Consider the following 13,724-nt stretch of genomic DNA (forward strand, 5'->3'; position numbering starts at 1 on the left):
GAGATAGACTGGCAGGCTCTGATAGAACACAGTTCTGTTGTGTCATGACTGTAAGTGAATTGTCCAGCAGTTGTTTGAGCAGGTGAACAGAGTCTGACTTTATGGTGAAATGAACCAAGAAGTAGATGAGGGACGTGAATAATGTACACTGAACCAAGAGTGACCAGTTTTAGGTACTAAATCATGTTGTTTTGTCAGATGAATGAACAGAAATATGCTCTCTTGCAGGTTTTGGAAGGAAGGATGTTGTAGAGCACTTGCTGCAGACAGGAGCCAATGTTCATGCTCGTGATGACGGAGGACTGATACCCCTGCACAACGCCTGCTCCTTTGGGCATGCAGAAGTGGTCAGTCTGCTGCTGTGTCAGGGGGCAGACCCAAATGCTAGGGACAACTGGAACTACACTCCTTTGCATGAGGCTGCTATCAAGGGGAAAATAGATGTGTGTATTGGTAAGTGTCACTTGCTAGGTTGAAATTTTACCTGATTGTTTTGTGAAGCTGTAACTGTTTGTGTGCTGAACTTGGGATGAAAGATATTGCTTGTTTTAAAAGTGAATGACTTTTACTTTCTTGCAGGTAGGTATAGTGATAGTAATTTAACTTTTTCTTGGTCTGTAATACAAAGTTTGAGGAACTTGCATCAGAAAAACTATCCTGGAGAGATTGGATGAAGTCTCTTTGTTTGTTAAATTACAGTATTTAAAATCTGAATATGTAGGTTTGTCTTTCTTGGTTGCTGTCAAGAAAACTAGCTTTACTAGATAAAGTCTTTGTTTTTTTGGCTGCTCTTTGTGTTGTGTTAGTGGTTAGGAGGATGGTAAACCTTTCATTCCATGCAGTATGGAGAAGTAAACCTTTCATTCCATGCAGTATGGAGAAACAACTTGGTCCTTTGGCGCTTTCCAGAACAATTTACAGGACACCATTGTTCAGTGGTGATCTATTTTTAGTATGTGTTTTTTAGCCTGGAGCCAAAGGAATTTCAAATAAAATTGAACATTTCAACTGCTTGAAATTTGTTCAGAACATATAAAGAGCTTTTCAGTCAGGATGTCTTTAACTTCTGTTTTTTTTTCCTGTACTTAGTACTACTTTGTTTCTAAATAGGAACTTCTGTTTTAATTTTTTTTTACCCTCAGAGCTGTTTTTTGAGCTTGCAGTCTTTTAACATCTACTAACCTGAATAAAATTACCTGTTCACCATTTCTTTTTAATCAAGCGTGTAAAGGAAAGCCTGACTTGTAGGCACTTCAGTTAAGATTATGAACTATACATTCTGTGTTATCCAGATGACAAGACACAATTATCAGACTTTCAGATAATGTCTTTTTTTCTGAAAGTTTTATTACATAGAAGTCCTTCATAGAAAGCTACAAAACATACCAAATGAAATATTTTGTTAGCTTTATTGCAATATTTAAGTCATTACTTAAAAATAAACACCAGAAATTGAGTGAAATTATATTCTGGTGTTTCCTCCAATATTCTATTTCAGTCTGTTTCTTCTTTTTACAAGCAATGTAATTTCATGTCTGTATGCAAGGTAAAACATGGAGAATATTCTATAGAAATTTAATATAGTTGATTATGCAGCAGTATGTGGGAAGATATAAATTTATATAGTAGGTTTCAGTAACAGTCTACTGTGACAATGTTGAATAGAAAAGTAAGTTTAATTCCAGTCAGTAACTGGAGTCTAGTATGGGACTTAAAGGTTGGTCTGTTTTGTGGTGGAGTCAGTCTGATGTTGGTAACTGCTGACTGAAAATCAAATAAAATAAAAGAAAGTTTGACTGAAAAGAAAATTGATCTTTTGTTTTGGAAAAGATTTGTCTTTTTCAGTTTTTGAAACCTTGTATTAGAGCAGGAAAGGGTGAAGCAGCACAGTTGTGTGTTACAGATTGGTTGTGACAGAGGTTTTAGGATTTGGCAAGGCAGTATGGGTAGTGTTGCTTTGGGTGGTTTGTCTAAAGACTTTGATACTCAGGAGGAGTTGGGTTAGGTCAGATGAGGGAGATTATGTGATACATTCATTTTGATGGACAATACTGGTAGAAATTTAAGCTATTTAGATTTAATTTCTGTAATCAATGAATTAATAGTACCTTTAAAGCTCGCTCTTAATTCAGCAAGAGGTTGTAGACTTGGTGAAAGGAAGCACAGGATTAAATGTATGGCTTGTGTTACACAGAACTTCATTATGTATTCTGTGGACAGGTTAGATCTGTGACTCTAAATGTTGATGCTAGGTATGATCCATGTATATGTAAATGTTCAGCATGTAGTACTTGCTGATCAAATCCCAAAGCTCTTCTGCTGTCTGGAGCAGTTTTAGAGTTCCTTGGAAGCAGTGAGCAGGCTTGTAGCACTACACACAGTTCTTCTCCAATCTGCCTGCAAGTAGCTCTGGAGGAATTTTGGGGCATTTTTTAATAATTTATTTTAAGCAAGCAAGCATGATGCTGTTCTGCTTGGTTTAGTTACAGTTATCCACGTATGTTGTACTTCAGTTAGATATTTCATTTGTCAGGGTGAGAGTTCCTACTAAAGGCAGTGTCACCAGGCACCAGATTATGAAAATATAAAGTAGTATGCTACTTTGGGATTGACTTGATTCTGTAAAACTGATAGGACATGAGTCTAGACAAAAAAGCCTGTTCTTTCATGTTTATAGTGATTTTGCAATTTATATCTAGTGGGCAAGCATGTTCTGCTGTCTTCTACAGAATTCCTGTTTCTTTCTAGCAGTTTTATATAAAACTTGTATTTTGAGGTCTTCAGCTTTAATTTCAAAGCCTTTTGAAGGAACATGTTTTACACCTGGATAATGCAACAATGTTTTTAGGGCGTGAATTCTGACTAGGAATATTTTAATATATTTTTGGAATACATTGTACAGTACTGCTGTTTACGCCTTAAGTGTATGCTGTTGCAACTGATATGATGGAAGAAACCGGTCTGTTAAAAAAAAAAAAATTAAAATTCAAAGAACAGATCCTTGGAGCACTTCTTTTTAAACAAGCAGGGCATGCTTTTTAAAAAGCATTGTTTGAAGAAAAGAAATCCTGACATACTGGAATTTTTTGCTGAATTTGGATTTCTGTTTGAAAAGTGATAGCCTGTGTAGAAATTAGTCATCTGACCTTAATTTTGGCTACCTACTCTTGGCATCTTCTTTTAAATGATAAAATGAGTGAGAATTTTTCACTTTACCTTCTTTCCTTTGCTGCTTCTTTGCCACCACAGCCTGCATATTTTCTGCATCACATCTAGCATAGAACACTTTTTTTGGTCACTTTACACGTCAAGAAGGGAAAAACTGATAACTGAACAGAGTGTTGAGATGTTGCACATTCATGAGTAATGATTTTTCAAAGAAAAATTTGAGACATTGAAGCCTAGTAGGAAGACCAGCAAAAGACACATGGTGACTCCAGCAGTAGAGCACTCTTGTGTCTAGCAGAAGTGTTGGAATGGAGTGTCTACATCTATGCTAAAGTTACTGTAGGTGCTCAGCTTTTGAGCTGAGTTTAGAGTAATAGGTACAAACCCTGCCACTGGAAGAAGCTTGTGTAAAAATAAGTATACATGAATGGCAAAAACTCACCAGATTGTGAACCCAGTAAGACATCAAATAGCTCATGCGAGTTCTTTCTCTTCTGTTTTACTGATTGCATATTGCAGTTGTAGGACAGTGTAGGGAGAGATGCTGAGTATGGGAGGAGTATTGGCTCTCCTAGGTGGCAGTTGCTTTTGTGTTCTGGTGGGGAAGGTCTTGGTAAGCAGTACTCAGCTGGTTTGCTGATAATCTCTTGAAATGTGTTCAGTCACTGCAGAGCTGTTTAGTTGCCAAGTAGTTACACTTGAAAACACAATTTGCTTTATGTAATCAGTTTTTCGACTAAATTTATTGAAGCATTGGAATCAATCATTGGCATCCTCCAGTATTTATGACTTCTAGGCTTGCTTTATCTGTCAGAAGGATACATTTTCAGTGTCTGTGAACTGCTTCTAGGGCTAATGAAGAGTGGTTTTGTATCTCAGTGCTGTATTTTGTCCTGGAATAGTGGATGAGTACTGAACTCTGCAATGTGTATTTGGAGGAATGCTGTGATGTCAGGATAGTGACTGTTCTGCATATTGGGCTGTGGAGAAAGAATTATCTGTTTCTTCAGTCTGACTGCAGCATAGACTTTCACATGAAGATCCATATATCTTTTTTTCAGAAATGAAGCTATGATCTCAGACTGTAAAAGCCTTGAATGTATCCTTTCCCATGGCAATCAGCAATTTAGGAACTTGATAAGGAGGCTGCATTTGAACTGTGTTACATAGCAATTCATGTACAAAATACTTGAAAGCTCCAGTTCACTTTTTAAATGCTGTCATAATCTTGGCAAAAGAATTTTACAGTTTAAAAGACTTGCTGAAATAAAACAATCTTTCCTTTTTTTGAAGAGGAAACTGTTTTTGATTTCTTGGTGACTTTTATTGCAAGCTGTTCAGGACTTTAATGAGAATTAGTGAGCAGTCATTTCTGTTTGCAGTTTGCATGTCCTTTGTGATTTTATAGATATCTTCTTCTATCAAATGTCTCTTTTCCAAGCTGAAAAGCAGAGTCTTCTGTTAAGTCATCCTGTTGAATATTCTGTTTTTTCTGCTTCCTGCCTTCCTCCACCCCCAGCCATTTTTGTAGGGGTGAGGGGTTGGTATGGGGGATATGGACACCAAAAACAGGTGAAGTAGATTTCTAGGGTAACCTAATTTCTTTCTAATTTGGTTTTCTGGTTGCTGAGCACTGCATGGGAGTACTATAAGGTAGTTCCTGTGCGCTAACAGCTCCTTTAAAACTATTTGTGTAGCACAGTTGTGTTTTTTTCTTGTTAAAAAAAAAACTAGGCTAAAAATAACCTTACAGAAGCTGTGCTTGTGCAGTTTGTCTGAGTTTGCTTTGCCCTCCAGTGCATTTGTTTCTGCGGAAGCTGTAGCTGTTCTTGCAGAGATTTTTTTTTTCCTGTGTGGATCTCCAATTAAGTGTTGATATCTATAGGACTGCTAGGCTCAATATTATCTCAGGTGTCACACACCTGCTTAGTTTTTAAGGGCATCCTTCAAAATATGCAAACACAAGCCTATCTATGGTGATGCCGTGATTTACGGATCTGAACATGAAGAGTACTATAGTAATTTTAGGGAAATAAAAAATTCTATCTACTGAAAAGCTCCCTTCATCGCTGTACAAAGCTGTAAAAGTTTTTAAAAATCACTTTTAGCCCATGCAGTGTTAAAAGGATCCACCCATAATTACTTAATGTGACTTGAGACTAGTGTTTTTACTGGCTTCCTCAGGCTAGTTATAAAATCTACTGCAAAGATCCTGTGGCATGATGAATTTATTGTTCCAGTGCTATGATGTGACCTCTAATGGTTCTGTCAAGGTGCATTTGTCTCTTTGACCAGAGAATTTCTGTGCAAGTTGATTTTTTTTTTTTCTTTTTGCACTTGAGAGATACGACAAGCAAGCAAGCCAAAACATTTTTAAGCTAACAGTTTTTCCGATGTATAGGTTGTGCCCTCAATATAGGGATCACTATTATTTAAATGCCTCTTTGTAAGCATCTTAAAACATTTCTCACCCTGCTGTGCTTCCTCACAGATGAGGAAAGAGAAGAATTCATTAGTTATTATCTTCTGCTAGTACACATGTTTTGACTGAAAGATGTGAAGGAAGTATTACGTGACCCCTTTCTGCAGGGCAGATAAACCTTCTGTTAGGATTTTTAAAAAAAATTTATGAGAGGTATTTTATGGGTAGAAGCAGCTCACGGTGAACCTTAAAGGAATTGTAGAAAGGTAGAAGTCATTGAACTACTCATTTGTTTGGTCACCTTGCAAAGAATGAATGTATGGCAGATAGTGACATTATTGCAGTTTATGGTAAATTTGTCTTAAGAGATTTTAGAATGCTCAGAGTGTTTCCAAGGAAAGGAACTGTATTACTGTAAAAGTTAAAGCAGTGTCTGATTTTACTACCTGAAAAAACAGTAAGTAAAAAAAAAAAATCATAAGAAGTGCTGTCAAGGAGCAAAATTGTATAGTAGCCAGTTCTTTAAGGAGCTGGGGTGACAGGGATAAGATGGTATCTTAACTGAAAATTAATTAAACTGGCTTAGATTTATCCGCTGGATGACAGAAGCCTGTAAGGAGGCTAGTAGCTCCTTAATGAGAATTAGAGGGGATGTTGGTAATTGAGTTCCATTGGGATCTGGTTGTGCATGCTGTTTGGGGGAGAGATGTACTGAATTCCTGAAAACTCTCTTGGAGAACTGGTCTTCTAGAAGGAAGCTTAGATTCACAGAGTCATCCCAGATATCTGCTGTTCAAAGACTTGTAAAATCATTGGAAAATGCTCTCAAGTAAGTACTTTAAAATGTAAAGTGTTTTAACTGTTGCTGTTTATATCAGAATATTCTTAATATTGTTACTATTCCTGCTTTGACATTTGAACTACGGGGGTACTACTGTTACTGACTGTTCATAGTGTGTTGTGGGGATACAGTGACTTGTATTTGAGCTTTAAGTTGCAGAAAAGTTTAAAGAGCTTTAGGCTGTTCTTGTGTACCAGAATTGTGATTTTTTGCTCTATTAGGAGGACATGAATTAATCCCTACAGTGTGGAGCATTCCTATCTGTAGCTGGAGTTAATGTTGATATGAGAGGAAAGATACTTTGTATTTGATAAGCTTAACCACAAGCAGTCCTTGTTAACAGCATCTATCTCTTATATGTCCCAGTATGCAAAATAAAAATCCTAGCTATTCTTAATAGTGTTTATTATTCAGATATTGATCAAAGCCAAATCAGTTGTTGTGGAAGCAGGCTCATCAGACTGCAAGGAATTATTTTGGTCTGTTTCTGCTGTGTAAGTTACAGCCTTAGTTTGAAACCCTGCTTCTTTGAGTAGCAATTTTAAATTGGTGCATACCTAGTGACTCAAACACCTGTATGCTTCTCATACTGTTTCTTCATGGGGCCTTTCTTAAAGAAACCTTGCATGATAGCAGACACAGGATGAAAATTTAATGTTTTAGCTTGAGTAGAAAAATACTTCTGTTCTCTCAATTAAGTACTTGTTTCTGGTTTTAAATAGTTTCATGTCCTCTAGCCGCTTGTTTAAGCTATGCTAGCTTCTAAATGTTAATATTCATCACAGAAATAAAAGCCTCGAGGGCTGTGTCTCACATTTTTTGCATCTACAGTGTAGTTCAGTCATCTGTAGTTCAGACTTGCCCTATTGAAAGAGACCTTCGAATAAGGCTGCCTTCTCTGAGCTGTTGGGGGTGGAAGAATCCACGACTGAAATAAAACATTGGTAATTGGGAGGCATTGTAATACTGTTGTCATAGTAACAATGGACTGGAGTGTGAGACAACAGGGCTTTTGTCAAAAGTGACAACAGACAATGGTTTGAGGCATTCTGCCATGGCATATACAAGTGCAGTGCTCCCTGGTGGACTTGGGCAGAAAGACATGAGGGAAATGGATAAATTCCTGTATGAGAGGGTTACCTCTTCAGTGTGTGACATCTGTGTGCAGATGGGTTTGTTATGGAGTGTCGTCTCCAGGAGTTTCTGTACGCTGGTACCTGTGCATGTGTAGCTGTGATAGACACTTTTGGAAGAAATCTCTCTGAGCAGTGTCAGTCACACATATGTACCCAACAAAGAAAGATCATGGAGTGCAAGGAACCTTAAAATAAGTGGATCATTGATGCAAGGTGGAAGTGCCAAGCCACAGCACTTTTTTACAAGGATCAAACATTGAGCTGAATTAATCCTTAGGTTAAGTGCTCTTCAGGAACAAAATCAACAGTAAACTTTATAGCAGAGAGGATGATGTACAAATCAGGTGCCTTGTCTGCGATTTAATGCAATGCATAATTTGAAAGCTGTCTTTCTTTCTGTTAGGTTTAAATTGTATTGATAATTAATATGTTTGGGCCTATCTAGATTATAGACTTTTTCCCAGTCCTGTTTTCTTTTTCAAAATTCATTTTTCTTTGTTTGCTTGCTTGGCACAGGAGCGTCTGTGGAGGACAAAGCAAAGAATAATTTATTTTATGATGTTTCTTTACAAGTGGTCATCAAATCAGACCCTGATTTCTTGCAGTGAAGGAGGTGGTATTATAATATGCAAACATTACTGGAAAAATTGCTATAGGGTCTTTCTGGGAAGTTAAGGTCTTCAGAAATACGGATGTTATCTATTTGCAAACTGAGAGGGAGGGGAAGAAGTTGCATATCATTGAGAACAGAGTAATGGAACAGATGGTCCTCTTGCAGACACTGAAACTGCTTTCAGATGTCCAGTATGAGTTTAGAATGGCTTTCTAAATATCTTGCAGAAATAATTAATGTTATGGGACAATGCTTCTGATTACTGTAGCAATATATGCTTTTAGCTTCTTAGTGGAACCATGTGGTCCTTAATGCAGTTCATACGTGGTTTGAAAACAATCTGTAGATGTTAAGGGAACAATTGAGTGGAGCACATTCTAGCAGAGGTCTGGGGTGCTTTCTTAGACTAATGGAAAACATTGATTGAAATATTACTACAGGATACAAAAGTCTTGCTTTTAAAAATGTGTAGGCAAATAAATCTTTGTCATATAGTAAATAAAGGAAGGTATCTCTTTTTAATGATTTTATTTTTCTATAAAGCAGGTGTGTAAAATAAACTGTGGGTGCTTGAAGCCTACTGGAAATACTGAGCTCTTGCCTCTTGTTCTGGGTGGTCTTCACTTCAGCATTCATTCAGCTAGGACTCATGATTGATAAGCACAGACTCCTGTAACTCATTGTTTCACCATGTTTATACAAATGCACCATGCAGCAGCAAGGCTGAGGTTGTCTGATGTGAATCCTGTATTCATGCTGCTGCATGTAGTCCTCATGTTCTGCTGAGGTCTTGTCCAAGCAAGCAATACTAAGTAGTTCCTTGGTTAGCCACAGTACTCTTGACCTAACTGTAGTATTATAGTTCAGAATACTGAATGTATACGATGAGGGATGCAAGGAGAACATTTTGTTTTTATATTCTTGTTTGGGGTGATACAAGGATGGCACAGGACATGGGTAACCCAGGAAAAGAACTCACTCAGGCTGATGTAACATGCATTGTTCCCTAGCCTGAGACCTATAGTATTGATGATCTCACCTGACAGATTGAGATTTTTGCATTGTAGTATATTTGCTTGTCAGGGACCTAATGTTAAATACACTAAGACTTGCACTTCTCTGTATCAATAGGCCATGGGGGTGAGCAGTTCTAGGGCTGCAGGAAAAAAAAGTGGATATAGTACTGGACTTTAAAAATTGACAGCAATCTTACTGTTTTACTTAATAATGTGATCTAAGATAGTTGCTGGAGAAAGTTTACAGTTCTGGTATGTGTAGTCAGTTGCTAGTAGAGTAATCATGTTTTCATGGACTGGACAACTTGTTATTCCTAAGATTTTATATGTTACTTGTATTTCTTAAACATTTAATAATTATGTTGTGGACTAACAATGAGTTTACAAAACTGACATAAGGTTCAAGTTTACACGAAACATGCAAAAATTATTTTCCATTTTGGGGCTTATTTAATCTAAAGAGTTTCAGATCTTAATAATATGAAAATACCACTCTGTGTCCCATATAGTGTGTGTCAAAGACACTGTCTGTGTACTGTTGGACTTGTGTACTGTTGAAAGCTGGTAGGCACTGAAATTAATCTCTGGAAAAGGAGGAATGTGCTTGTGGAATGTGACAGTTATTCTGGGGTTTGAATTTTTTTTTTTTCCCCCCCCATCTTGTGTTCACCTCACTGAAAGATGGCATGAGAGCTGCTGCTAGGGTTTAAAGCCTTTCAATTAATGTTTTTTCAGGTGCTTTTCTGTTTTGGAAAAATGGTAGATCCAGGACAGGTTCTCATAAACTTTTAAGATCTTTGTTCATGTTGGTTCTCAGGTTCACTGGCAAATAGTGCCTTCCGATAGCCACACAGCTAATTTCACATGCAATCTGTAACTTGACTTCCACCAAGACTTTTTTGCCCTCAAACTTCATTGGGAAGAGGACCATACCATAATTCTCTTATGCAGGAGATTGGAATTAATCTTTGGTTTCTCTTAACTCTCTTCAATTCCTTTTCCTTCTAGCATGTTCTTTGTTGACCTAATTTGCCTCAGTGACTGCTTTTGCTTTACAAGGACTCTGAAAGCAGGTTTCTTAATCTGTCAAGTGGGATGTCAGGATGATAGCTGACATTTATTTGAATAAAACTTGAAGCAGAAAGATGAATTTGTTTAGAGAAAAGTTAAATTGGGACCAAGAAATGAAGAATTGTCCTTAAAGCAGCTTTCAGCTTGGGATATAGGTGAAAACATAAATTGTTCAGACAGTAGGGTAGCAGTTCAAATTTCTAGCTGTTTAGTATGGTATATTAAACCAATATTAAACTAGTTGCAAATTGCTGCTTGCAAGAAAAGGGGTTGTGATTTTCCATAGCGAGTCCTCAATCCATACCATCTACAAATGAGCAAAATGGTTTTTGTTAGGTTTTTTGGACCTCTTTTGATGAAAGGGTCTTCTGTTCCAGTTTGCACACTTAATAGTGTATATGTTCCAGGTGTCTACTCAAACACACTGAGATGTGATGCTTAAAGCCCTTTTGTGAAATGGCCATAAATCAAAACATGGGAGGTTCCTTCTGAATATCAGGAAACGCTTTTTGCCATCGGGACAAGTAATCACTGGTTGGCCAGAGAAGATGTGGAATCTGCTTCCTTGAAGGTACTGAAAGGCCATTTGGACAGAGTCCTGGGCAACTGAGTCTAGGTGGCTCAGCTGCAGCAGGGAGGATAATCTACATGAGTCTCTTTGGCAACTGTTCCATGATTCAATGTGATTCAGTGTTAAAGGAGCGCGTGTGCATGGCTGCAAATAAATGGGATTAAATAAATGCTTAGTGTACTGTCTTTCATTGCCTGTTAGCTCAATAAAAGGTTTTTTGTTTGGTTTTTTATTCTTGCATTTATTTTTTTCCCCGTAGCTGAAGCTTCTAGAGTGTATTTTGCAGGTTCATTGTGGAACTCCCAAGACTTATTTTACAGTACACAGCTTTTTGTGCAGACAGTGTTCTTGAGGGAAGTGTTTTGGAATGGCAGCACTGTCTCTTACATGATGTAAAAGAACCACAAACAAAAGAACTGCAATTGCACTTAGGTTTTGAGGTGGCTTTCTAGAAGCTTGCATTCTACATAACCTGCATATACTTTTGTTCTCATTCTTAGCTGGAATGGAAAATTTTAGCTTGAAAACTGTTACATCAGAAAAATGAAACAGGGATATTTTGTTTGAGGCTAGATCAAGGCTTTGAATTGCTGTTCATGTAGGCTGAGCAATCTACTCTGGCTCTTTCTCTGAGGGCAGAGGGATATTATGAGCCTCTGCTGTGCTGCCTACGGGCTCTGGAACCTTCTGCATGTTCTTTCTTTGTATGCATATTTAATTGCAGGTAGGCAGAACTGGCATACCAGGGAGCAATTTCATAGTGCTTCCTACATACAGAAAACTAATCATAGTTAAAATCACAGAATGAGTAAGGTTGGTAAGAACCATTGGAGGTGATCCAGTCCAGTTTCCCTACTCAAGCAGAATTCCCTAGAGCATGTTACTCAGGATTGTGTAACTCAGGATGCACCTACTTATGGGGCAAGACTTGAAGGCAGTCACAGAGGGAGGAGGGAGCCTTTAAAAAAAGTGTCTTCTTCCCTGTGGAAGAATTCTTGTTGTGGCAGTGATACTTGTGGTTTTGGTTGTCTGGGTCAGATCCCTTCCCCTTACCTTGCTTTGATTAGAAAAATCTGATCTCTGGAACATCTAGTGCCAACTTTGGTCTAGAATGCATTGAAGTCTTGCAGTACACTGAGAAGTGAGGTTTATGGTATGTAGATATAGACAGGAAGTCAGGTTGTCTTGCTGAGAGGTTTGAAACTTCATTGAACAAAGTCTGAAAGTACTTCTGGGGTAAACAATGATTGAGATAGAAGAGTCATTCTGAAAAATTAGGAGTTAAAATAAGATCCTTTCAAAGTGATGTTGTGTAATTTTTTTTTCTAGATCTTTTTCACTTCAAAACAAACAGGCAAAAAGGTGCTACTGGGAGACCTTGTTCAGTGTTTCTTTGTTTTCTTACTGCTGCCTTGAAGCCTCTTTCTGTGGATTGCTCAAATAAGCTGAAGGAACCTGATCTCTAAGTGTTATTTCCAAGTATTCTTTTACTGGGCCTCCGTTTGGTTTGGTATTGCATCTTGTTACTGTAGGAATTAGTGCAGTTTCTGCAGTGTGTGGAGTCATGAGAAGCTGCCTTTCAAAGATCAGATCTGTGTCAATAAAGGGAGATAGTAGATATGGCTGTCCTCTGAGCCTGCCTGGACCAAATGGGCATTTTAGCTGTAAAGCAAGAAATGCCTCTGCTAGGAGAGCCATATTCTGGGCTGTGTGTATTGTCTCCTCCCACATCCTGATGCCCCAACAGTTGCTGCAATTATGTATCTAATGACACAGTAACACAAACATGCAAGCAGGTGCTGTATTTATCCAGAGCACATCACATTTGATCCAAATAGCATTTTTAAATGAGAGCTAGCTTTCTTTTACTTGAAAATGACCATTTAACACCATCTGTCTGCATAAATTTTAAAACTTTGGATCTCCAGGAACTGGCCTGCAGGATTACAGTCAAAGAATGGTTTGAGTTGCAAGGGACTTTTAAATATCATGTAGGCCACATCCCCTGCCATGGGTAGGGATAGTGTTTACCACATCAGGTTGCTGAAAGCCCTGGGCAGCTTGACCTTGAACACTTTCAGTGATGGATATCCACAACTTCTCTGGATGTTCCAGCTTTGCAAGAGGTTCAGGTAGATGACATCTGTAGCTTTTCCTCTGTCAACTGATGGAATCATTTTATTGTGGGAAGCTACCAAATGAGTCAGGCATGATCTGCTCTTTCTGTCTCTGAGCAGCTCCCTGTCTTCCACGTGTTTTGATGCATCTTCCAGGAGACTCCTCTATGATATTACTGGATGTGGAGTGAGGCTGCTTGATTAGAAGTTCCCAGGATCTTCTTTTTACCTTTTTTCAAAATGGGTCTGATGTTTTTTTCTAGTCTGGGCATTTGCCTTACTGCTAAGACTTCTTGGATATGATTGAGAATTTCTTGGCCATTTCAACATCAGCCTATCCCTTCAGAACCCATCTTACTGGGTCCTATGGACTGATGAATGTTCAGGTATCTCAAGTAGTCTTCAACCTGAGCTTCACTTAGAGTGGAGGGAACTGCAGTCTACAGTCCCAGCCTTGAGGGTTCAGGGAACTGAGAGATGTGAGAAGGGAGGTTCATATTGAAATCTGAAGTGAAAAAACTGTTAAATAGCTCAGCCTTCTCCATATCTGTTTTCTCTAGTTTTCGTGTCTTATTTATCAAGAGAAGGGGATATGTTTAATTTAATCTTCCTTTTTCTAGCCAATGTTCCTGTAGAACTGTGCATTTCCTTCTTACACTTTAGTTTGCTCACATTTATCTCCCATTTCCCTTGCCTATTTTCTTACACATGGTAATTGAGAACTCCTGGACTCTATGAAAAATGTTCTTAAAGGGCTGCCAGTTCTGTT

The 13,724-nt window shown here is 38.1% G+C and overlaps 1 protein-coding gene across 2 annotated transcripts in view; it reads left to right on the forward strand.

The window, feature by feature from the left end:
- Positions 1–13,724, forward strand: part of TNKS (tankyrase) — a 125,383-nt gene that overhangs the window by 7,613 nt on the left and 104,046 nt on the right. For both annotated transcript variants that reach the window (XM_021532595.4, XM_085578087.1), the window contains exon 2: positions 229–453. In XM_021532595.4, coding sequence (XP_021388270.2) covers positions 229–453 — 225 coding nt within the window. The remainder of the gene's footprint in view (positions 1–228; positions 454–13,724) is intronic.

Source organism: Lonchura striata, chromosome 4 (genome assembly GCF_050655825.1).
Source record: "Lonchura striata isolate lonStrDom1 chromosome 4, ASM5065582v1, whole genome shotgun sequence".
NCBI lineage: Eukaryota > Metazoa > Chordata > Aves > Passeriformes > Estrildidae > Lonchura > Lonchura striata.